Raw genomic sequence first — 26658 nt, forward strand, 5'->3', positions numbered from 1 at the left:
ATAGGGTGTGGGTGGCAAGCATCTTATAATTGAAGTAAAAATGATTGAACAAGTTTCATCATGCTTTTTTGCAGGTTAAGAAATGAGAGATTCGGCCTCCAAAGCTCAAAGACAAAAGATCCCAACAAATCTTATGTTTAAAGACCAGTTAAACGAGATTAACACATGTACTTGATAGTATTTTATTCCTCTCACAGTTATGTGAATCTCATCCAAGCTTAGGAACTGGCTTCTTGAGGGTAAGCTTCACACTCGTGTAAAGATGTATCCTTTGAGATACTAATTATTGAGCAGCAAATTATTATTGGCATTCAAGTGTGGACCTGCCCGGAAAGATGCCAGCTTTTGGTATTCTGTTCTGCACTGGTTACCTTATTTGATCATCAGACTTCCTAAAGTGAAATCTAGAGAGAGAGAGAGAGAGAGAGAGAGAGTCCACGTTAAAATGAGCTCACTTCAGGGCTGGAGGGAAGAGCCACAAAAGCACCTGTCAGGAACTGTTAAAAAAAGGACAAAACTACATAGGGTCTGAGATGCACTTCCTTGAAAAGAGGGAGAGGGGTTATGTAGGTAGTAGCTGTTCAAGAAATGTAGCTGTTGAGAGAGAGAGAGAGCGAGAGAGCAGGGGAAATTCACCTCTTAGAGAATGACATGGAAAGACTGACTGAATTACATCTGATGTATTTTCAGTATTCTCTAGCTCCAATTGCGTAAATGACTCTAAGTATGCAAAATCTGAAACTAATATACATTTATTAAGGTAATGTGCATATACTGAAGAAGCCATATTCGCTTTCCCCTAAATTACTTCTCTATCATTCTGTTAATCTTTCGTCAGTAGTCAAACATGTTGAAGTTTGCAAGAATATATGAGAGTTGAAGATGTAGACTTCAAATGGCCGTTGGACAAGAGAAATTGGTTCTTGTGCATAATAGAAGAGGTATGAGAAAGAGAAAAATTGTTAAAAGTTAAATTCAATCGAATTCTTGTTAACTCTAAAAAGGTCGCCTATACACCTCAAGACGTCAACACCCAAATCAAAGGTGAAGGTGGACTACACCTTATTCAAATAACCCATTACAACACAATCTCCACATCTCAACAAGATACTGCTCCTGACGATAGTTTGTAAAGTAGAATGAAAGAATAGTCTAACATAGTACTGATAAAAGTAAACTGTTTTCGAAGAAACCCAAAGACGTAGTCAATGGCGAAAGCTCAACGCAATTCTCTGCCTCTTTTGATGCATTGAGAGAATACTAAACATCTAAAGGCGCTGTATGCAATAAACAAGGAGCTTATGCTTCCAACTGAGTTTCTAAATTTCTTCAAAGGAAGACGAAAATAAAAAACATAAATAGTAGATGACCAGCTATTTTTTCGTATCTTTTTCTTGTTCACGTGGAAGCAACATTTTACAAGGCACCAATACAATTACACAAAGTAACCACCTCTATGATACATGAATTACGACAGCAATCATATGTGGGGGACGACTCAAGTCCTCTTCTACTGTAGACAAAAATGATACACCCTAAACGAGGAAAAAAATATGTAGGATTAACAAGGAACAAAATACAATAAAAACCCAGCACTACCCACCTGGAACTGGCTCTTAAAAAGGAATAAAATACAATAAAAACCCAGCAGGAACTGGCTCTGCATCATGATAAAATCCTTCTACCTGCTTGTGGCTCAATGTACAAAGGGCAACTATCAGAAACCCCGAACTGCTCTGCATCATGATGAATAGACCATGCGCCTGCAACCTCCAATATCTAAATCTGATCCTCTGAAAGCATCTTTTCTGTGGAAGAATCCCTAAGGTGCCTCAAGCCTTCAACTTTTCAAGAGGATAAGCATTTCCATGGAACTCTCTGAATGGTGTCGTGCTATGTACATATCACTGGAAATCCTACATGTAAGCATGAGCCTGGAAGTATAGCAAAATAATCGAACTATATTCTAAATCCAAGCGAGAGAACCTCGATCGTTGGCAACTTGAGGACGTCCTCTAGTTGGTGTAGGTGGTCTGTTAGCATTTAGCTCCTATCCCAACAATTGTAAGAGTGATTAGACACACATCAAACCAAAGAATATTTGGGTCGAAGAAGATCTGGAAATAACAAACCTGCATCCAAGTGTCCTCTATATGCCGCTCTGGTGAAGTTTCAGGAGATGTTGCTGGCGGCAGCGGGTGAATAAGTTTTGGAACTACAACAAGATCTCTACCCAATACCAAGATAGCACCAGCATTATTAGCAGTACCTGTAGAAAGAAAAAAAAAGAACATTAATATTTTGCATAAAGATAAAACCATATAAATAAAGTAGAAAACTTCCAAACATCCAAAATTTGTAACATCATACCACAGTAATTAGTGGCTGAGAAAAGTGTAATTAAATGTCCCTGAGCAAATCGTTCAAATCCATCCATCACACATTCATGTGCTCGGACTATCAGTTGAAGATCATTGTTGTTGCAGAATTCCATCACACGATCAGGCTGCATGTATGCAAGTGTTTACATTAGTGCGACAGGAAATGCTAGAGAAACTACATCACACTAAAGACCCCTGAGACAGAATAGCAGTGATATCTAATATTCAAGCACCACATTAACTGAAGTACTAAAACTCCAGTTCAGCAAACAGATAAGTGACTTCAAGGACTTGTGAGTTCAGTTGTCTTGAATGAAAAGAGCTTGGACATAGAAATTAAAAACATCCAAGTTACAAAGATGGAAATGCTGCAATTTGCACAAAACAAACTCAAGAAAATGACAGCCCATAGAATGTCAAAGTGGAAAAAGAGGGCAGAGATGGAGCAATCTCAACTTTTATGTTTGAAATATCATATCTTTCTGCAATGGGCCCTCTTAAGTAACTCCAGTTAACTAATAAGAATGTTGCAGCTTCCCAAAATAAGAGACAATAGTTGAACGAAAACAAAAGATTCCACTACCCCAAAACAAGATCAAGAGAAAATTAACTCACTGAAATTGATACGGAATGAAAATTACTCACCCCAAAAGTGACCAACCCTGGACCTCTTGCATTTGGTCTTAATCCTTCAACGCTATCATTTTCTGTTGGGTCAGACCTAGAAACACACACTGATGTGAGAAAATATGAGTATGTAAAGTCAATGAAGGAAGCACAAGAGAAGAGAGAGACTAACCACAATAAATCCATAAGAACAATTGAGCCAGCATCCATAGTGATAGGACGCTGGATATTTTCTATTTGTTCAACATGATTAATTGACCTTCCAATACCACCATGCATACAGATTATCTTTTTCTCGATTAATGCTGCCAGAGGAAGCCAGTTGAACAATCTATTAAATCGATGCCATGCCCAAATTCCATCTCGCTCACCCTGTTGCATAAATGGACATCAGTATCTAGCTTGACAGGAAGGACAAGCTTCACCCAGTAAATCATAACATACCATCCGTTCGATGCACTCAATTCGAAAGCCGAAAAGCGCATTAATATCTGCAGCTTCATGGTTCCCACGAATTAGATGTACATTGAGGGGATACTCAACCTAAAGCATCAATTTATGATCATCAAAATCACAGATAACTAAGAAGTTGAAAGCATACAAACAACCAGGTATAAGAGTACCTCTAAAGCAAGAAGAATTATACACAAGAGGTACCTTTAAAGCAAGAAGAAGAGTTATCGTTTCCAAACTGTGCTGGCCCCTGTCAACATAATCTCCTAAGAAGAGGTAGTCAATATACCTGGTATTCACTTACCAAAATTAGTATCAAACTAGAAGAACAAATCTTTCTTGACACATCAAACTGATCTAAGTGATAGATCAATCCAAAAAATGGTACAAGTCTGCAGGAGTCAGAATGACATGAGAGACAGCAAATAGACACCAAGAGAATATTGTGACAGCCTCACCTGAGACCAAGTAAAGTGTCGCTTAGAATATAAGTTTTGATGTATAAAGGCTACATAATCTGCTACATGGGATATTTGGTTATGCTACATAACTTTTACCAAGAGTGTTTATTGGTCTCATCTTTTCCCTTTAATTGAAGACAACAGGATTTTACAATCAAATGGTTCCATAGCACAAAAGCAAAGTATATGGCTAACACAGCCAAGATGAGGAATACGATTATTATTCCTAATTTGAGCAATTGGGCATAATTCGGACCTTGCAAATATTACGAATTAAAACAGATTTTTGGATGGGTCGGATAATGGGTTTGGGCAAATGAACTGGGTGTTTTAAAATGTGTATTTGCCCTCCACTTGTTGATTTTAATGATGGGTTCGGGTCTCTTAACGGCTGAGTGATATTTGTGTTCAAATGTGTAACGGTAGGGCTATACACAGTCGAATACTCAAATGGAGGGTAGATATGAACAACTCTCAAAAGCAGAGGGGTAAATATGACCGTTTTCCATAAAATCAGTATCAGAATTCTGATAGCCGTACCGAGACACCAGACAGTTACAACAACAAGCAAACTGCGACGCCCGCAAGTTTCAATCAAAATATTCATTCAAAACAAAAAGAGGGTAAATCGAAAAAATACTGCAATCCAAGGAATTTATGCAGTCAAATGGCTTGGACAGAAAATAAAACAGCTAGAAGCTAGATTGAGTCAAGGCACTTACGATATATCCCCAGCAGTCGATGGGGAACCATACTCATCGAAAAGCCGCATAAGATCCCCAAATTGCCCATGCAGGTCACCAAATATCTTAATAGGAGCCCTAAGCTGTAAAACGCTAGGTTCACTCGCAAATATCCTTTCGGCAGTGTCACAAAGATCAGCCATCTCATTGCAGTCCAAGAAAAATTGCCGCCGAACAGGCGGCTTCCAGCCGCGAGGCTTCAAAAGATGGGCAATCACCTGAGACAGTAAGGAAAAGAAATGATATAACTAACAAATGCAGTTATTTGTCTTTATACGAATATAACAGCTTAAGTTATAAAGATGATGGCAGTTACATTTTCTACAGAGCAGGTAAGTCTTTGTTCGAGATTCAGAATGGTTATGGACTCATTACCCTGATTGAATCAAGGAAGACAGTCCAATTGTATGCATCCCCCCCACCTCGTGCCCCCCCCCCCCCCCCAAAACCCCCTCACCCCCCCAAAAAAAATATCTGAACTCACCCTAACAGGCCACAAGACACAAATAAGGAAATAAAAAAATTATTCTCCCTCTTTCTTCCCTTCAAAGTACTGTTACACACTTTTACTCTCCGGTCTCCAGTTCTTCATTCAACTTCTTAGAGACCTAGAGTTCTACTCACTTCTATGTTTGGAACCAAATTTCCTAGATGAAGCAACAAAAATTACACTTTGCTGCTTCTAAAATTTCCTTTTGGATTTTTTTTCTTTCCTCCCTTCATGATTAATAGAACCTGGATGAATTCTGGCTCTAATAGTTGCGCCCATTCTTAAACTGTTCTGAAAGGGTCAGCTCATGCTGAAGGAAGCATCCTCACTTCGAGATCAGCAAATCTTTTTCTTTCCATCCCAAATGAAACATTGAATAGGAATTTAGATGCAACCAAGGTCATCGCAAACCTAGGGTTAGGTTGTTGGCTGGGAGATCTAACGAAAAAAATGAAACCTTCAATCAATGAAAAGAGCTGACAATACAATTAGTAATGGTGAGCGGTCTCACATTCTTCGATGAAAAGATATGGTTGAAGACCTAGCTAACCTAGCATATTTCTGCCCGGCCCTTCTATTATTAAGTCTGGAAGGTACAATTTTGATGTGTTTCGATTCTTTTGAAGAAAAGAGGTTTGACGGTCTTGAAAGATGAAAGAAAAGTAGCTTATCAGGTGGTATCTTCAAGACACTCCTCTCCATTTTTCTGCTCTCCAACTCAAAGATAAGACGCGTACATTATGATCTATCACATTTTCAAATTCCAATCCCACTAGAGACTAAAGTAATTGTTAACTTGAGGCAGGGAATTGGTAGAACACTGCTTTTCACTAGAGGCAAAATACAATTACATTCTTTAAGAAGAAATTAAAATGATAGGAGTAAGACATGAGCAGTCTGACATTAGTTCAAATTTTGCTTTAAAGAACATCATAATGCATTCCACCATATGCATTTTCATTTTAAACTCTGACCTCTATTTGGTAGCTCCATTTCTCCCGGGAAAACAAACTACAACAACATACCCAGTATTATCCCATAACGTGGGGTCTGAATAGGATAGTGTGTACACAGACCTTACCCCTACCTTGTGAGGATAGAGAGGGTGTTTCCAATAGAGCCTCGGCTCAGGAAAGCATAAGCACCACATTAATGAAAATATAGACAAGGAACAGTGCCAAAAAGCCATATAAAAGCAGAATAAAAACAATAAGATAGTAAGGTGATCAACAATGAAAGGACACAACGGCTAGTCATAAAAACACTACTACAAACAGAAAGCGAGACAACGTGCCAATACTACTGTTATAAACACTCTAGACTACCTACTCTACTACCCTAATTCTCGACCTCCATACCTTCCTATCAAGGGTCATGTCCTCGGTCAGCTGAAGCTACGCCATGTCTTGCCTAATCACCTCTCCCCACCTCTTCTTTGGTCTACCTCTACCTCTCTGTAATCCTTCCAATGTCAACCTCTCACACCTCCTCACCGGAACGTCTGTGCTCCTCCTTCTCACATAACCAAAGTACCAAACCACCTAAGCCGCGCTTCCCGCATCTTGTCCTCAACAGGGGCCACACCCACCTTGTCGTGAATAACCTCATTTCTGATCCTATGTAACCTGGTGTGCCCGGACATCCATCTCAACATCCTTATCTCTGCTACCTTCATCTTCTGGACATGAGCGATCTTAACTAGCCAACATTCAGCCCCATACAATATCATTGGCCTGACCACCACTCTGTAGAACTTACCTTTAAGTTTCGGTGGCACCTTCTTGTTACACAAAACACCGGAAGCGAGTCTCCATTTCATCCATCCCGCCCCAATACGACGTGTGACATCTTCATCAATCTCCCCATCCCCCTGAATAATAGACCCAAGGTACTTAAAACTTCCTCTCCTTGGGATGACCTGCGAGTCCAGCCTCACCTCCCCTTCCCCGCCTTGAGTCTCGCCACTGAACTTACACTCCAAGTATTCTATCTTGGTCTTGCTCAACTTGAAACCTTTAGACTCCAGGGTCCGCTTCCACACCTCTAATTGCGCGTTCACACCGTCTCGCGTATCGTCAATCAATACAATATCATCTGCAAATAGCATGCACCACGGCACCTCCCCTTGGATGTGGCGCGTCAGTACGTCCATTGCCAGAGCAAATAAAAAGAGCTGAGTGCCGACCCCTGATGCAACCCTATTATAACCGGAAAATGGTCTGAGTCCCCACCCACTGTCCTCACTCGGGTCTTTGCTCCATCATACATGTCCTTAATCAACCTAACTAGGCACTAGGTACACCTCTAGCCTTCAAACATCTCCACAAAACCTCCCTCGGAACTTTATCATATGCCTTTTCTAAGTCGATGAACACCATATGCAAGTCCTTTCTCTCCATATACTGCTCCATCAATCTCCTAACAAGGTCGATGGCTTTTGTAGTTGAGCGCCCCGGCAAAAACCTGAACTGGTTCTCGGAAATAGACACACTCCTCCTCACCCTTAGCTCTACCACTCTCTCCCAGACTTTCATAGTATGGCTAAGCAGCTTGATACCCCGATAGTTATTGCAATTATAAATGGAGCAGTACAACAGCCATTCCTCCATTTTAAGCAGTACAACAGTCACCGGAGCTAATAGTCATGTCCCACTTTTTGTGTGTGTGTGTGTGTGTGTTTTTTTTTTTTGGGGGGGGGGGGGGTGGGTGGGGGGGTTACTTTTGTGCTACCAACCGGGCCATTTTGATGTTACACATGGTCCTTCAAGCAACTACACCCAAAGAAAAAGAGGCAAGAGCCAAATATGGATCTAATCAACACAGCAACTTATGTAGCAAAAGTTATGCTTTAACTGCAAGCAGTTTACCCTTTTTACTTCCCTGAATAACACATCAGACAAATAATGGTAAGCCACATTGTGGAATGTAATCAGGCGATGCGTATAGAGACAAATCATTTACCTTTTTGGGAACACTGTTGATGGACATTTGACGATCCAATAGTTTTCTTGCTGCTGTTGCATTTTCTGGGGTTCCATAACTAACTCGCCTGCCTTCGTTTTCAAACTGATCAATCGAAAGCTGTCGTACCATGCCACCAAGAGCTCCACCAGTCTCTGCAGCTACAACCACCTTCAATGCATTAAGGCACATCATTAGTCAACCTTATGAGCACTAAGACTAGCATAGCATTAAGGACTTGAACACTGACGGCACGGTGATGTAGCCGGACTCCAGCTGGGACAGAATTATTTGATAAGACAGAATCGGGCTTGATCAAAGTAGGCGCCTGTTTTCCACTTGGCGTTGCCTCTGCTCCACGATCCCTGTCTGGAAGTTCAACTTCTCCATTACCTTGTTGTCGAGCTTTTGCAGCCGCTAGGGTAGCAGTAATAGCCTCAGCTTCTGCGGCAGAAGCCTCCACTAGATATTCAACACCTTTGATGAGTCTCCTGCAAAACAAAACACAAGATAGATCTTTAGAAACTAATCATACAATTATCATAAAACAGATAGCAGATGCTGTTGTTCCTATGCAACTGCAAACTCACCGAGATCCTTGAAGCGTCGCATTTTCAGTGCTTATATCAGAATACATATCACCATTTACAGGGGGAGCAACAGGAGTTCCCAGTACAACTGAGCCATCATTAACTACCTCAGGGTCTGTTTGCCTTGTTCTTTCATCACCAAACCCATACCTTCCTGCTATCCTCCCAGCAGCAGCAGCAGCTGCATGTGAAGCTGCACTAGTTGTTTCAGCAGCGGCAAAGTCTTCGGCGACAAGCAAGTCGTCTAGCAATACCCCTGCGACAAAACATAGCAGCACTAAACTTGTTGCAGAAACCAGGAAGTGATCTGAATAACTTCTCCCAAGGTATTTTCATTACACTACTTATTTTCCTTACAGTTGGAAACATGCAACAGATACATTTGAGGCTAAGTATGATTTTCACATCTGACAGAGTAACATGGTGACTTGAACCCACACCGTAAATGTTGAAAGTGGAGGGTGCTTTCCACTTGAGCGACCCTCTCTTATTTTATGACCGAAAAATCCGTTTTGAGCCAAGCCTATAGGCCAACCGCAGTGTCCGGAACTCGGGAACCTTCTCCATTTAAATACCAGAGTTAGTTCTTGGCGCAAGGCTCGAACCTATGACCTAAGACACAAGTCCCTCAACCTTTGCCAATTGAGCTACCCTCACTTGTCTGGCCTCACTGCAGTTAATTTTTTGAATGGGGAAAGTTGTTCATCTAGGTGCAAACATGACTTAACAGTATGAGTTGCACCACATCATTACAGCTAAAGTGGACCAGTTCTAAAACTCTTGAATGAAATCCTTTTACACCAGACTGGAAATATGCCCTCTATTAATTCAGCACTTGATCTTAGCCAAAAGGCCAAGAAAGGTATAATAATAATACAGTACTTGAACAGTGACAATGTGAGTATTTTTCAGTGATATCAAATTACTGAGTCAGATAAATTGCTATGCACCAGTGGCACGATAAGCGTTACATTGATGAAAGACACAGGAACCAGCATTAGTGTGTGTCATGAAAACCTTTAATCTAGCAGGCTATATGCACACTAGAGAACGGGATTTAGCTAGTGAAGACCACTTATGAATGCCTAAACCATAGCACATCCTGCACCACCCCTGGAGTCGAAGAAAGAAGATAGAAGATACTTTTAGTTGCTTCACAATTTCTTTTTTACTATTCCAAGAAAAAGAATGATTGTCATCTGAAATCAAACTTGAAAGCAAATATAAAAACATTGATTGATGTCTATCTTATAGTCTTACCACCACGCAGACCACCATAAATAAATATCAAGTCACCAACAGCAGCAGCCGCATGTCTACAACGTCTGGTCAATTCAACTGCAGCATCTCCCCCAGCTGCATCTGCACTGTATCTGCCAGTTCTAGGACTAGTGACAACAGACTTCGTGTCACACCACACTCCTGCTGCAGTATCAAGTACTGCCAGAAGGGGGCAAAGAACCATGATAGTGAGGGATGAGCATAACAGTGCAAAAAGTGTTATATCCACTATGTATCGACTAAAAGTAAAAAATACCGGCTATACTAGATGAATCCTCCACCATGCGTCCACCACCAAGTGCCCCTCCAGATACATGGAGCCGAGCATTAACAAAAACCTATAATATCAGAACGTAATTGATAAATACTGTATCCATGTGAAAGTATGCAGTTAATAAAAGGAATGAAACAAACACGTACAGCAGCATGTTGATATCTAGAGGATGGCGACACACCAGGAGCAATGGCCCATTCCCAGCGCCCATCTCTATGCTTGGCAAGTCCATATGCACTGGCCAGAGGCTGTGGATCAACAAAGCAGTGGGAAAAGTAAGTACAAGTACATCAACCAATGAGCGCAAGAGCATACGAGGAAGTAACAGTTTAAAAGCTCAGGGCCCCATCCAATTATCAATTAGACCAAAAGAAGATGAAAGACCAAACAAAAAACAGAACTCTCAAGTTCATCACTTATGTTACATGGATCTTCACATCTGTTTTGACGAACCCATGTCGAACAGGTGTAGTATAGGTGTGGATACTTTATGGCTCTAAAGAATACACTAAGAATATCAAAAACCAGACACTTCACTGGACACTTATGCAACCCCATATACGTACTCATATAGTCGGTACAAAAAATTTTCTGCCCTGCATGATTGCACTATAATCCCCATAACCTTTGAGGTATCCAACTAAACCCATCACATGGTGGAAGTTGAAAACACAGTTTTCTGAAGTACCATCATATCATGCTGCATATACTTCCTTAACCTCAAGCCCCAGACATCCACTGTTCATTAATCTCAAATCACAAATCCGCTCCACCACTCAAATTATTATTGCAGTATTTAAGTGGATGAAGCTCAACACAGCATCATTTTCACTGACAGTTTCTTGGGCATAAAAATCCAGAAAAGATAGTTGATAAGTCTGTTATTTTTAAGTGACATAGGGAAAGAGTACAGAAACAATAGTAGGAAGTATCTAACAGACAGGATATGTTAACAAGATATCACATCAAATTACAACACTCGACACAAACTACAGAAAATACAAATCATAGAAATCTCTCTTTTTACTCTTATGTCCTTTATTTTATAGCGAAAAAAGGGCTTTGCGTTACTTAAGTTAGAGGAAATGTCTTTAGAAATGTAGTTTGAGGAGGCAAATGTCATAACCTACTGAAAAACATGTTAATTTACAGCATGTATATAGTGTAGTATTGTCCCACATCGGTAGAGGAGTAGTATGTCCTTGTATAGTATAGCTATAAATAAGGACCTCTTGTGTAGTATTATTCATTCATTCAATATATCAATAACATATTTTCTCCCGTGCCTTCTCACATGGTATCAGAGCAATTGTGAGAGACTTATCGCTGTGCATAAATTCCAGCGATTCCGGGAAAGAGAAATCAATATTTTTTAAGGTTGTTTTCTATCTGCTTCATTTCTGTCAGTGTTGTGCAAAATCCAACACTACCACAAGAGTCGTCACTGTCCGGCGACCAAACCCCAGTGAACAACTCCGGCAGAAGCAGCCTCACGCGCCACCAGAATCTCACGCGCGTGAGCTCACGCGCCGGCGCGTACGACCACTTCCGGCCATTTTTTGAAAATCTTCCTTCAGAACAGTTGGGTCGCCTGGTAATTCCGATCCTACCCCTACTGTTTTTATTTCATTCCGACAACTTTGAGTTTTTTTTTCGGTAGCTACAGTACTATTCCGACAGCTACATTAGATTCCGGCAGCTACAGTTTTCAGTATTCTGTTTCTGTGTTTCCATACACTGTTTCAATGGATTACAGTTGATTCTTTCTCCTATTTGGTAATAATTTGCAACAATGTCTTTGGGATTTGATGCTTTTGGGTCTAGAAACATGAGTTCTGGAAATTCTAGTGCTATTATTACCTCGGAACCTTTAATGGGAGGTTCAAACTACTTAGCTTGGGCTTCATCTGTCGAGTTATGGTGTAGAGGTCAAGGTATTTCAAGATCATCTAATCAAACAGTCTAGCGATGGAGATGAAAAGGCAATAGCACTTTGGGCAAAAATCGATGCTCAGCTATGTAGCATCTTGTGGCGATCTATTGATTCCAAGTTGATGCCCTTGTTTCGTCCATTCCAGACATGTTATTTGGTTTGGGCAAAGGCACGCACCTTATATACTAATGACATATCTCGCTTCTATGATGTGATATCACGGATGACAAACTTAAAGAAGCAGGAATTGGATATGTCTACTTACTTGGGTCAAGTACAGGCAGTCATGGAGGAATTTGAGAAGTTGATGCCAGTTTCGGCTAGTGTGGAAAAACAACAAGAGCAGCGACAGAAGATGTTTCTCGTTCTTACCCTCGCTGGACTTCCTAATGATCTTGATTCAGTACGCGACCAGATTTTGGCTAGTCCGTCTATCCCGACAGTTGATGAATTATTCTCTCGATTACTCCGCCTTGCTGCAGCACCAAGTCCACCAATGAGCTCATCACAGAAACTTGATTCCTCTGTTCTTGCATCCCAGACAATGGATGTTCGGGCATCTCAAACTATGGAGCATAGACGAGGAGGAGATCGTTTTGGAAGATCTAGACCCAAGTGTTCTTATTGTCACAAACTTGGACACACTCGTGAAATGTGTTATTCCTTACATGGTCGTCCACCCAAAAATGCTTACATTGCTCAAACCGAGACTCCAGGTAACCAAGGATTTTTTTTATCTAAAGAAGAATATAATGAGCTCCTTCAGTATCGAGCAAGTAAGCAGACATCTCCACAAGTAGCCTCAGTTGCTCAGACTGATACTTCTGTTTCTGATACTTCTGTTTCTGGTAATTCTTTTGCTTGTGTTTCCCAGTCTAGCACTCTTGGCCCATGGGTCATGGACTCCGGCGCTTCTGATCACATCTCTGGTAATATATCACTTTTGTCAAATATTATATATTCACAGTCTCTTCCCACTGTTACTTTAGCCAATGGATGTCAAACTAAGGCAAAAGGAGTTGGACAAGCTAATCCTTGTCTTCTATCACCCTAGATTCCGTTCTTTATGTCCCTGGCTGTCCTTTTAGTCTTGCATCTGTTAGTCGTTTGACTCGTGCCCTCCATTGTGGTATATACTTTATTGACGATTCTTTTATTATGCAGGACCGCAGTACGGGACAGACAATTGGTACAGGACGTGAATCAGAAGGCCTTTACTACCTTAACTTACTCAGTCCTTCCACAACATATCTAGTTACAGATCCTCCAGATCTAATCCACAGACGTTTAGGACATCCGAGTTTATCCAAACTTCAGAAGATGGTGCCTAGTTTATCTAGTTTGTCTACATTAGATTGTGAGTGGTGTCAACTTGTGAAACATACCCGAGCCTCCTTTTCGCGTAGTGTTGAGAGTCATGCAGAGTCTGTCTTCTCCTTAGTTCATTCTGATATATGGGGTCCAAGTAGAGTCAGTTCATCTTTGGGATTTCGTTACTTTGTCAGTTTCATTGATGATTATTCAAGATGTACTTGGCTTTTCTTAATGAAAGATCGTTCTGAGTTATTTTCTATATTCCAGAGTTTCTGTGCTGAAATCAAAAACCAATTTGGTGTTTCTATTCGCATTTTTCGCAGTGATAATGCCTTAGAATATTTATCTTCTCAATTTCAGCAATTTATGACTTCTTAGGGAATTATTCATCAGACATCTTGTCCTTATACCCCTCAGCAAAATGGGGTTGCTGAGAGAAAGAATAGGCACCTTATTGAGACTGCTCGCACACTTCTAATTGAATCTCGTGTTCCGTTGCGTTTTTGGGGCGATGCAGTTCTCACAGCTTGTTATTTGATTAATCGGATGCTTTCATCTCCCATCAAGAATCAGATTCCGCATTCAGTATTGTTTCCCCAGTCACCCTTATACTCTCTTCCACCTCGTGTCTTTGGGAGCACGTGTTTTGTTCATAACTTAGCCCCTGGGAAAGATAAGTTAGCTCCCCGTGCTCTCAAGTGTGTCTACCTTGGTTATTCTCGTATTCAGAAGGGATATCGTTGTTATTCTCCAGATCTTCGTAGGTACCTTATGTCAGCTGACGTCACATTTTTTGAGTCTAAACCTTTCTTTACCTCTGCTGACCACCATGATATATCTGAGGTCTTACCTATACCGACCTTTGAGGAGTTTACTATAGCTCCTCCTCCACCTTCGACCACAGAGTTTTCATCCATACCAACCGTTGAGGAGTCTAGTGTTGTTCCCCCTAGTTCCCCGGCCACAGGAACACCACTCTTGACTTATCATCGTCGTTTGCGTCCTCCATCAGGCCCAACTGGTTCTCGTCCTGCACCTGACCCTGCTCCTGCTGCGAACCCTGCTCCTAGTACACCGATTGCACTTCGGAAAGGTATAAGGACCACACTTAACCCTAATCCTCATTATGTCGGTTTGAGCTATCACCGTCTGTCATCTCCCCATTATACTTTTATATCTTCTTTGTCCTCAGTTTCCATCCCTAAGTCTACAGGTGAAGCGTTGTCTCATCCAGGATGGCGCCAGGCTATGAATGACGAGATGTCTGCTTTACATATAAGTGGTGCTTGGGAGCTTGTTCCTCTTCCCTCAGGTAAATCTACTGTTGGTTGTCGTTGGGTTTATGCAGTCAAAGTTGGTCCCGATGGACAGATTGATCGACTTAAGGCCCGTCTTGTTGCCAAAGGATATACTCAGATATTTGAGCTCGATTACAGTGATACCTTCTCTCCCGTGGCTAAAGTGGCTTCAGTCCGCCTTTTTCTATCCATGGCTGCGGTTCGTCATTGGCCCCTCTATCAGCTGGACATTAAAAATGCCTTTCTTCACGGTGATCTTGAGGATGAGGTTTATATGGAGCAACCACCTGGTTTTGTTGCTCAGGGGGAGTCTCGTGGCCTTGTATGTCGCTTGCGTCGGTCACTTTATGGTCTAAAGCAGTCTCCTCGAGCCTGGTTTGGTAAGTTCAGCACGGTTATCCAGGAGTTTGGCATGATTCGTAGTGAAGCTGATCACTCTGTGTTTTATCGGCACTCTGCTTCAAGTCTCTGTATTTGTCTGGTAGTCTATGTTGATGATATTGTTATTACTGGCAATGATCAGGATGGTATTACCAACCTGAAACAGCATCTCTTCCAGCACTTCCAAACTAAGCATCTAGGCAGATTGAAGTACTTTCTGGGTATTGAGGTTGCCCAGTCTAGCTCAGGTATTGTTATTTCTCAAAGAAAATATGCTTTAGACATTCTTGAGGAGACGGGGATGATAGGTTGCAGACCTGTTGACACTCCGATGGATCCGAATTCTAAACTTATGCCAGGACAAGGGGAGCCGCTTAGCGATCCTGCAAGCTATAGGCGGCTGGTTGGAAAATTAAATTATCTCACAGTGACTAGACCCGACATTTCCTATCCTGTGAGTGTGGTAAGTCAGTTTATGAATTCTCCCTGTGATAGTCATTGGGATGCAGTTGTCCGCATTATTCGATATATAAAATCGGCTCCAGGCAAAGGGTTACTCTTTGAGGATCAAGGTCATGAGCAGATCATTGGATACTCAGATGCTGATTGGGCAGGATCACCTTCTGATAGACGTTCTACATCTGGATATTGTGTTTTAGTAGGAGGAAATTTGGTGTCCTGGAAGAGCAAGAAACAGAATGTAGTTGCTCGGTCTAGTGCAGAAGCAGAATATCGAGCAATGGCTATGGCAACATGTGAGCTAGTCTGGACCAAACAATTGCTCAAGGAGTTGAAATTTGGTGAAATCAGTCGGATAGAACTTGTGTGCGATAATCAAGCTGCCCTTCATATTGCATCAGATCCGGTGTTCCATGAGAGAACTAAACACATTGAGATTGATTGTCACTTCGTCAGAGAAAAGATACTTTCAGGAGAGATTGCTACAAAGTTTGTGAGGTCAAATGATCAACTTGCAGATATCTTCACCAAGTCTCTCACTGGTCCTCGTATTAGTTATATATGTAACAAGCTCGGTACATATGATTTGTATGCACCGGCTTGGGGGGGAGTGTTAATTTACAGCATGTATATAGTGTAGTATTGTCCCACATCGGTAGAGGAGTAGTATGTCCTTGTATAGTATAGCTATAAATAAGGACCTCTTGTGTAGTATTATTCATTCATTCAATATATCAATAACATATTTTCTCCCGTGCCTTCTCACAAAACAAATAAAACTAAAGGTCAAAATAATATGAGATTTCGATCATAAGTTGTTGGCAAAGCATTTAGGGACTATGGTAGGACTTTACACGCCTCTAGTTACTAGCACACTTCCCCTTATTTTATGGGTCACATAACCTCTTTTTGGTCCTCTCTCCCCTTTCTTAACTAGCTTTGCACTCATATGCCTTTTGTAAACCAGAAAGAGACAACCGAATCAACAAAAATACTTACAACTAATAAAACAGAAACAATGCTCTAGATGAAAATCAGCTTTCTCTTCAATAAACAAATCCACCAATGGATATCTCAAAGTATGAGAAGAAGTCGCATCTTCCGCAACATTAAAGGCTATAACACAATCAAACATTTAGTTGAGCAGGCATTGTGGGAAACAAAGTTTCGTACCCTGACAATTTCTTTTTACTATGTTCTTAAGATTTTACTGCACATACAGCCAATTGTGAATCGATCAAATCTTGTTCTTCTTTCACTAGGTTCTTGGGTGGGGATCATTTTTTTTTGGCAATGAACTTTTCCCCAAATGTAAGGCTAGGTTCTACCGCACATAAGTCAAAGCGGCAAAATAGAGTGGCTGCAGATTAATGGAGTATCACCGAGCAGAAGGTTGCAGGGATCATGGGAATGAGGATTGTGTTAGTACCAGAGAAGGGGAGGGGAAGGCTGGCACTGGGAAAACGGTTTCCCAGCAGAGGTTGGGGCGTTGGGCAGATGGGTAGATCAGGGAGAGCAAGGTGGCAACACAATGGAGTACAACCAAGGTAGGGATCAAGAAGGAGCAGGCTAGAGATTAGAGAGATCTGCAGAGTGCAATCATGAGACGTAAGGCAAAGCTAGAAAGGAAGGTGAGAGGACATGACAAAAAAGTGAGGGAATAAGAAACACACCGTTCTCCATAGAAATAGTAAAGGAGTATATTCAACAAAAATGGGAAAGATAAAGAGCTCCACTCAAGTTTTATCCATTAAAGCGATTAACCACTAAGTAGGTACATGAAATGGGAAAAGGGAAGCACCTCCAAACAGATGCGCAAAATTTGGGGCAGAGAAACAGAGGATGTTCACATAAAATGGTTACAGACATAATTAAGTAAACAAAGGTGTCCTTGTCTAAGCAATTTTTTCAAATTCAACTCTCAATGCAACCTATCATAAGAAAAGCAGTTTGCATGCACTTGGCCGATGAGGTAGTTTGTCTCACATATGAGGATGCAGAAAAGACAAGTAAATGAATAAAAGAGTCCCTTCCCTAGCAGCAAAACTTTTTAGAAGAGGTGATTCACATAATAAAATAAGAGACTGACTCTATGTGAGGAAATTGAAATAGAAGAGGAGTCAGAGAAGGAGAGAGAAGGAGATAAGGCTGAGACAAAGAAAGCATGATTGGTTCAAGAAAGAGAACAATCTTTCTGCGAGATATCCTTCTAACTTCTAAGTGCAAGTAAAACTGCTAATGATAAAAACCAAGGGAACAAGTAAATCAGTATAAAATCCATCATTTTTTCTTATTGCATCAGAAAGCATGCTTCACTTACCACGCTATTGGCATCCCTCCCTCCACAAAGCAGAAGAAGACCGTCAGATCGCGCACTTGCAGTTGCGTACCTAGCCAAGTAACAAGAGCAAATTAGGACTTCATTACCTTACTGGACACTTGGACCAGATTAGATTCACAAGAATTTATCTTCAGTTGGACATCACCAGAGGAAACTAGTGAGAATACACAAACAAAATTCAGAATAGATGAAGATGCAAATGTGTAAAATGCACTCCGACAGCTTTGGTTCAACAAACAGTACAGTCGAAAGAGACTTTGCTAAAAAAAATGTAGAAGTTTTGAAAAAATAAGAGACCAACATATGCTCAAACTGTCACAACTGTTCATCAAATAACCATCTTCAGATAAGAAAAAAATGTACATCCCACTGCTTGAGCCTTTGTCACGTTTATGTTTGGTGTGTCCAGGCCATCGAGCATGCACCTAAACTAATCAACCAAGACAACCTGCAATATAAGCACACGTAACAAAGACCTGCCAATAATGACTACAGCAGATGGGCTCACACTGAGTGTAGTTGCGGATTTTGAACCTGGAATGGCCATATTGTTATCCTATGCCTCAACCAAACTCCCTAGAAGACAAGCCAAGGTATATCTTCTTTGTTTCGTTGAATTCTTTATTTTCTTCTAGGTCATCGAAAAACTCATAAGAAACATCACCAGAAGGAATAAACTTGTTTTCTTATGACATCGAGAATTCGTAATTTTACTTCACTATTAAAACCTCAGAAAAGGAGCTCCCCTTATCATGTATGAAATCCGAAAAGTAGGTGCAAGAAAATATGCTATTCTAGAGAGATGGCAACTCCATCAGCAAGTGAAACTGATTTGAAACCAAGAACATGCCAGCGAGGTGCAAAATTGAGCCACTCAACCATCAAATGGTAGCAATAGTTTGTGGAATTTCAAGTTTTAGTTTCCTAAAATCATACCAGGGCAACATTTCCATGATATCTACCTCTTCAAAAATAAGGACTTATCCACGGAAATGCTGATACCAATAGTTCAGCAAATCTCTCTTCTTTGACGTCAATGTCGTATATGTCTTTACTGAAATAGTCCATACAGTATGGTTTTCTGAACAAGGTTTAAGCACAATAACAACCACCACCACTTCCGAAAACATCAGATTTTTTGAGTGTGATTTATCAAGTCAATAATTTATTTATTTTTCCTGCACACGAGCTGCAAATAAAAACTTATGCAAATAACAAATTCTCTGCCAAGAGCATCAGTCATCAAAATCACGTGCACTCCAATCTGTTAAAAATGAAAAACAAAAATAAGAAGATTCCACTAAGGCTATGGTCATTGGGTTGTGACATTGGGAAACTTCCTACTGTATATTTGGTTTTGGCCCTGGGGGCAAAAAATAAGGCTATGGAAATATGGAATGGTGTGATTGATAAATGTGAGAAGAGACTAGCAAAATGGAAGGCTCAATATCTATCTTTGAGGGAGGCAGGATCATATTGATTAACAACATTTTGGATGTTTTGCCAACTTATGTTATGTCTCTTTTTCCACTGCCTACTAAGGTGGAAAAAAGATTGGATTCTCACAAAAGGAATTTTTTGTGGCAAGGTTGCAAGGAGACTAGATGTTTTCATCTAGTTAGATGGAAATCTGTCATGTCCAGCAAGAAAGAATGAGGTTTGGGGGTCAGAAATTTCAGACTGCATAATAAAAGTTTATTGTGGAAATGGCTATGGAGATTTAACACAGAAGAGTGTGCCTTATGGAAGAGAGTGATTAGCCACAAATATGGGCAGCAAGGGCAATGGATCACCCCTCCAGTCAACTCTCCCTATGGAACAAGCATATGGAAGGCAGTTAGGAAGCTTTGGGAGGAGTATGCTTTAAACATTGGATTCACAGTTGGTAATGGAAGAAGAATATTATTTTGGAGTGATACTTGGTTAGGGCATGGTCCTTTGAAAGATTTTTTCCCAGAACTATTTTGCCTAACAACTACACCTCAATCTATAATAGAAGGTGCATGGAATTTACAGGGTTGGAATTTTTCTTTCAGAAGGATCCTAAATGATTGGGAAATCGGTAGGGTGGCTGAAATGCTGAAGGTTCTGGGAATTTTTCATGGTACCAGGAATGTTGAGGATACAGTGATATGGAATGAAGGAAACACGAGAAGGTTTTCAGTCAGTTCTGCATATTCTTTTTTGTCAGAAGGTGCTCAATTATCTAGTTGGCCATGGAAATACATATGGAAGATTAAAGCCTCTTTTAAGGTCACATGTTTTTCTTGGCTGGTGGCCAGGAAAGCTTGTCTCACTCATGAAGTTTTGCGGTTAAGGGGGATTCCTATGACTTCCAGATGTTTCTTGTGTCAGAAGGAGGAAGAAACCACTAGCCATCTCTTTCTACATTGCAAAGTAACTGATACTCTGTGGCAGTTATTCCTTTCCCTGGCAGGAATACGATGGGTAATGACAAAGAATACCAAGGACCTTTTGTGGTGCTGGAATTATATTGAAACAAGGAAGAGTCAGAAGCTATGGTGGAGAATGGTGCCAGCATGTATATGGTGGACGGTGTGGACAGAAAGGAATTGTAGATGTGTTGAGGATAGAATTAGTTCCATACAAAGAATTAAGCTGAATTGTTTTTTGTCTTTTCAATTCTGGTGTAAAGAGAACAATATAGAGGATGCAGAATTACTTGTAGATTTCTTATATTCTTTCTAAGATACAAGGCCCTCTGTAATTTGTACATTCTTTTTTTGGATACCAGTACCAACTTGGTGCTGATGAATATATTGTTACCTTACTCAAAAAAAATAAGAAGATTCCACTAAGTTGTATGACAGTATTTTCAACTCCTTCAAACGCTCTGTGGTTCTCTTCTTACCATATTATCCACATGAGCGATCTCCTTATTCGACTCATCCATTTGAACTTCCATCCTACCATCATATCTCTAATGGTTTGATACACCAAACGTTTCGAGTGTTGGAAGTAAATTTATATTTTGATGTGTCAAACGTTCGAAAGCGTCGAATACAAGGAAGTGAACAAAATGTTGACAGAGGATCAAGGATATGGTAAAAAGCATGTGACTTAAAATGTATAACAACTTTTCAACTTTAAAATCTTGATTTAAAGGAACTATTTCTTAAACTTAATGACTATTTCTCTACTCTAAAGACAATACTAGAAAAGGAATGTCATTTTCCTCGCAAGTCTTTATTAAGTAGTCCATGTGCTTTATTTACAATACGTAGTAACGCCTCTTGATTCTTTTGAGTGTAGTGAACAAATCCCACAACATAGTTATCTCATGTCAACACTAATACGGAAAAGAAGTTTGTGTTGCGCACCAGTAAATCGGAATTGATAACTCGTGTTTTATAGCCAAGAAATCCACGATGGCTAGTGGCACACAATTTGAGACTCGGTGGATAATGGCCCCTAACATTCTCCATTTAAATACCTCGCTTTTGTCTGCGCCAGGGCTTGAACCCGTGACATGCGCCTAATCCACACATCACATGCTACGTTAAAAGCTAAATTTAAATTTCATGGAAAATACTTCCGAGTAAATTAACAGTTGGAATAATTAACCAATATAGCAACTCAGTCTCACAATGAAGCTAGTTGAGCTCGCTATATGAATTATTACTATCCAAATCTCTTCATTTCGACTCGTTCTATTCAAATTATAAAAAAAATTATGCTCTCTAACACTAGAAAGCTCTAAATTTCTACAGGTAACAAATTTCCAACATTATTAAAAGAGTCCAAAATAATATTGAACCTAAAGTGAGTTTACCAATATGACTGAGCCTCAATCCCAACAAAAATTTGTTATCACATATATGGATCATTTTCTTTCATTATAACCTATTTTTCTCCAAGTCTGCACAAATTCAAGAGATTCTACGTCTTTGAAACAACTTTCTTCATGTGCATCTAAAGGTCGACGTAGGACATGACCAAACCATCTCAAATGATCTTCTCTAATATTGCACTTGCAACTATAACAAGCTCAATACTTCTTTTTAAAAGTAAAAAGATCTAAGCAATTTCCCAATAGCATGTCCCACACAAAGATTTTTTTTTTTTTTTTTTTTTTAGAATGATAACATTGTATTCGTCAGTACAAAATGTACTGGCAACAGAATTTACAAGCTACAGCCCTTGTGTATTTTACAAGGCTTCCAAAAATATAGATTCAGCATCTACTACAGAAGACTCTTTACACCAAAAGTGCAGATCTAAAATACAACTCATTTTAACTACTTGAATGGAGCTGCTAGTAACTTCAAAACATCTGTTGTTTCTTTTCCTCCAGTATTTGATAAGTATGGTTTATATCAAATACATTATGGAATATCTTATAACACCAAAAGCATATATTAAGCAAAAGGGAGCTCTTAGCTCTCCTCAAAGGATTTTCTACACACTTAAGTATCGTTTTTCTTTCCGTTCAAATTAACAAGAAAAGAAAATGAGGAGTGACCTTCAACAGCTCTTTATTTCTGGTATCCAGCTTCTTCATCCTCCAACCACTCGAGGACTTTGCAACTGTTTCAGGTAGCGTTCACATATTGTTGAAAATGAAAAGGAACAAAGCTAATAACTCTATCGCAAAAGTGCACCAGAAAATGGTTCACTTCATGCCTACTTTATACACAAGCAAAACCAACGAACTATGATGCAATTTCATTTCCTTAAATTATCTGCCGTCAAATGCACACACCACTCGGAAACTGGCCAGCTTTTTAGATGTCAATAATCCATCATAATTCTAATAAGTAAACACATACTTTTATAAGCCAAAGAAATGAAGACACCCCCTCCCTTAAGACAAAAAAAGAAGCTGGATTATTGGACTTGGAACTTGGGAATAGATAACAAAATCATCACCACGTAAGTAAGTCAGAAATGACCATGAGGCATTTTCTTTTATGAATAGCGTACAAAAGATCAGGTGCATTTTCTTATATGGATAACCCCACAACCAAACCCTGTAGGAGCCTAACAATAACTCTTTCCCACTTTGATTCCTTGGTGACTTGAAATTCCAACCTTGTGGTTGGAGGAGAGAGTTACCTGTTGGCCATCCCTCCCTTGTCAAGGGATCAGGTTCATTCTTCTAAGCAATAAATCATAACCAAACAGTCACTGAAGACTGCCACTGTTTACCACATGCTACTTCTTTGATTGATATGTACAAACAAAACTTTAGGTTCTTCACCATGTAATAAAGAACATAAAGTTCAGAAAAGCAAATTGAATACAGTCAAAAGTAACAAGAAAATATGAAAGTCATGTACATTTAGGAACTAAAATACACATCTTCAAGAAAGAGATCATGAAATTTACATGCAAGGAGGTGGACCTTCACCCTCAGGTTCCAATTTGCGCCATTCATATGGCTTGGCAGCTGTATCCAAGGCCCAAACATCCGCTAGAGGTCGTTTTCCTGAAATAATGGATCAACTTTTTATTTCTTAAACTTTATATGCTTAAAAGATGGGGAGGGCCTTTTAACGAGACTGACCATCATTTCCACCAATAGCCATGAGATATCTTTGCCCTACCAAAGCCATGACGTGGCCATAACGTGGCCCTGGACCAGGTCCTTGGACCACAACCCTGAAAATGTCAGAATTATTTCAGTAGTTGATCAGCACTTCCAAATTTCACACCTCACCAGCATGCACCACGTTCATTGAAACTAAGTCATTACTTGAACTGCTAAATGCTAACCTGTGCCATCGCGGGCGCTGTTGTGTAAGGTCCAGAACATGAAGATCCTCAGCTGACAAACCAGCTGGACCAATTCCACCCTGGGATGGATAAGATAGAGCATCTTAACTAGCTGAAGTAGATGATCATGCACGATTCAGACAAAGTACTATAAGTTTATACCAACCTGAATAACAACCATGGTTCCAACGGCTGTAGCAACATGAGCAGCCCTTGGCGTGGGTGGCTCTCCTATAGGAGTCATCCTGTGATTATTAAGAAACAGAGACATACTTTATCCAATCTCAGTAAACCACAAAACTGAAAGTAGCTTATCAGTGACACCAATAGGCACTTACCTAGACCATTTATTTGTCAAAACATCATAGCAGTGCACATCAGCTGTAGCACCTGCTAAACCTGCAATTAAGATCTCTTCTATCAATTGATTATTCTACAAAAATCAAATTCTGTTTTTTTTTTAACGCATAAACATTGTATTCAGAGGTTTTCTGAGACCAGTAAAAGTCACTTTACTCGTTTCATTTAGTCTACATAACTGGAAAGATCATATCCTAGTCAAGTCCAAAAATTGCTCAGACAAAAAGGGTACAAGTCGGATAATTTGGAGACTTCAAGGAAACATACGAATTCCAGCACTTCCAGCAGAAGAAGGAGTCCCTGAAGCAGCAGAATTCCCTTCAAGCGCAGTTGCACCACCAAAGAGAATAAGCCTAGGACCAATGTAATTGGCGCTACCCTCCTCTCCAACCGCCGGTACAGCCGTTAAGGTATGCCCACACCTCGGCCCTGGACCATCCTCCTTCTTCTCTAGAACAGCGTGCACCACCGAGTACGCTGGAGCACACCTCGGCCCCGCCACCGGAGTACTGTCCTGCTGCTGCTGCTGAGAATTTGCCGGATGCTGCTGATCCTGAGGAGTCTCCGGCGGAGATCCTCCAGTCGATGACTGGCCGTTTAGCTGCTCCGACGACGCGCCGTTATTCTGATCGTGATCGGATTCCGGCGACATCGTTGAATCCACATCCATATCCCCCACCTCCAAACCCTAGATTCTTAAGCTTATCGGAGCTCAAATTCTCAACCATGCGCATTTTGGATCAACATATCCAATCCAATTCAAACCCCAAATGTCGAAAATCACAATTTCAAATCCTCTGATTCAAACACATCCAAAATTTACGAGAAAATTACAGACCAAAAGAGAGGAAATTCTAGGTTTTTCTTCTCTCTTCTTCTTTCTGAAGAAACTTCAAGGCGGTCGAGGAATACCAATCCGAACAGTTTTTCACACTAAAACTCTCTTCTCTGTCCAATCCTCGATCACTCGTTCTCTCTCTCTCTCTCTACGAATATTTAAATGTATGTACAGGCGCACATTTAGATATATCTATCTGTATCTATAAATTTATACGTATTTTTCTGCACATAAAGTACCTCTGTCTCTCTCATCTGTCAAATGGCTATGAAGAAATCTGACTACAGTGGACTTTATTTTTACCTCTCAGGGTACAAGTCCTGATGCGAGATTTACACTTTTTTTTTGCAGATCGTACAAGATATTACATCATGTGGTACAACAGCTTTAACGGTGATAACCGGTTCCGATTTCAACGGGAGGGATTCCCTCGTGAACAAGAAGGATTTTATGAGACGCGCAGGATCGGCGCGTGTGGAGATGTATGAAAGTGATTCAACCTGACAAATACATATGGGATGAGAGGGGGCTTTGGCTAAAGATAATGTTCATGATTGGTTAAGAGTCATTATTAAATTATTGAGTTTTATTTTTCTTATTATTATTCTTTTTTTTCCTTCTTTTTCATCGCTTTATTCTGCTTTTTATTCGTTTAATAATTCTCACATAGGGGCGGGGCGGATGCAAATTTTATTAAATTAACATGAAAATAATATTTTAATCAAATAAATACAATTCAAGTGACACCGCTTGACAAAGCTGGTTCGAAACCACCTAAGCGTTTTATGCATCTTTGAAGCCTTTTTTTTTTTTTTTTTTTTAAAGTAAGAGACTGTGGTGTGACTTGTGGGAATCGAACCCGTATATGCTTAAAATTAAATAAACAGTAAGCAAATATTGTTTAATCATAGCTAATGCGATCACACTCTTGATATGTAATTATTCTAATATAACATAAACAGATCGAATCATAATTCTCAAAAATATTGCTCTTTTGTTTTGTAATTTGCAACTTTTGGATGTAAGTTTGATAGTTTTACTCTTCTCATTTAAAGTTATTAATACTAAGACATTATACTTTTAAAATTATAGGTTCAATATATATATATATATATATAGAGAGAGAGAGAGAGAGAGATAGATATATATATATATATATATATATATATATATATATATATATATATAACACGGAGGAGATCTGAGTCAGCTTACGGATGATCTTCGATATAGTATCAACTCTATAAATATAACACGGCTTACATAACATTTTGCGTACGCCACTGTTTACCCGAAAAACGGTACAGTTGAATTTGTTCGTGGTTTCTTGACAAGTGAATTAATTTGATCCAAAAAGTAATTAAATAACTCATGAAATATGAAATACTTAGTTTTAGAATGTAGATGAAACAATAGAGCTAATGAGTCCGGGAACAAGGTTTTCTGGCACAACAATGATAAGATCAAAAGCGAGAGAATCAAATTGTATTAAAATGATGTATAGAGTGTAACATAAGTTAGCCAGAAAATTACTCCCCTTACAATGATCACTGGGCTCTCTATTTATAGTTATGTCTAGGGAAGTAAGTCCTAGTATAATGCCTTCTTTAATGTCAATTATGAGGGTCAATGATGCAGATGTAACGTTAGACATAAATGTCAAATTCCTTGTAACGGGCCATCATCCTTAATGTTGCGAAATATTCCATATTAAATGTTACCGAGCGCAAAGCATTT

At 39.9% G+C, this 26658-nt stretch overlaps 1 protein-coding gene across 3 annotated transcripts; it reads right to left on the reverse strand.

Moving 5' to 3' along the window:
* Positions 1 to 1460: 1460 nt before the first annotated feature.
* On the reverse strand, positions 1461 to 25434 carry LOC107789478 (serine/threonine-protein phosphatase BSL3-like). Of its 3 annotated transcripts, none has more exons than XR_012705023.1 (22): positions 24351 to 25434; positions 24062 to 24122; positions 23890 to 23968; positions 23724 to 23803; positions 23515 to 23609; positions 23337 to 23436; positions 17967 to 18036; positions 10408 to 10509; positions 10244 to 10325; positions 9967 to 10146; positions 8707 to 8962; positions 8367 to 8607; positions 8117 to 8287; positions 4645 to 4883; positions 3666 to 3750; positions 3453 to 3499; positions 3181 to 3380; positions 3027 to 3102; positions 2371 to 2506; positions 2133 to 2269; positions 1987 to 2050; positions 1461 to 1907 (listed from the first exon to the last, which is right to left on the reverse strand). XR_012705023.1 is itself a non-coding variant. In XM_075244112.1 (22 exons), exons 1-22 carry the CDS (start codon positions 24751 to 24753, stop codon positions 1894 to 1896), a joined length of 2970 nt encoding a protein of 989 aa, XP_075100213.1. In that variant the 5' UTR covers positions 24754 to 25434; the 3' UTR covers positions 1461 to 1893. The 3 variants fall into 3 exon arrangements, 2 of the variants coding, with proteins under 2 accessions (XP_075100213.1, XP_075100212.1); XM_075244112.1 differs by having other exon boundaries at positions 3453 to 3551; XM_075244111.1 differs by having other exon boundaries at positions 1834 to 2050; positions 3453 to 3551.
* Positions 25435 to 26658: the final 1224 nt, after the last annotated feature.

This window comes from Nicotiana tabacum, chromosome 22, assembly GCF_000715075.1.
Source record: "Nicotiana tabacum cultivar K326 chromosome 22, ASM71507v2, whole genome shotgun sequence".
In the NCBI taxonomy this organism is placed as follows: Eukaryota; Viridiplantae; Streptophyta; class Magnoliopsida; order Solanales; family Solanaceae; genus Nicotiana; species Nicotiana tabacum.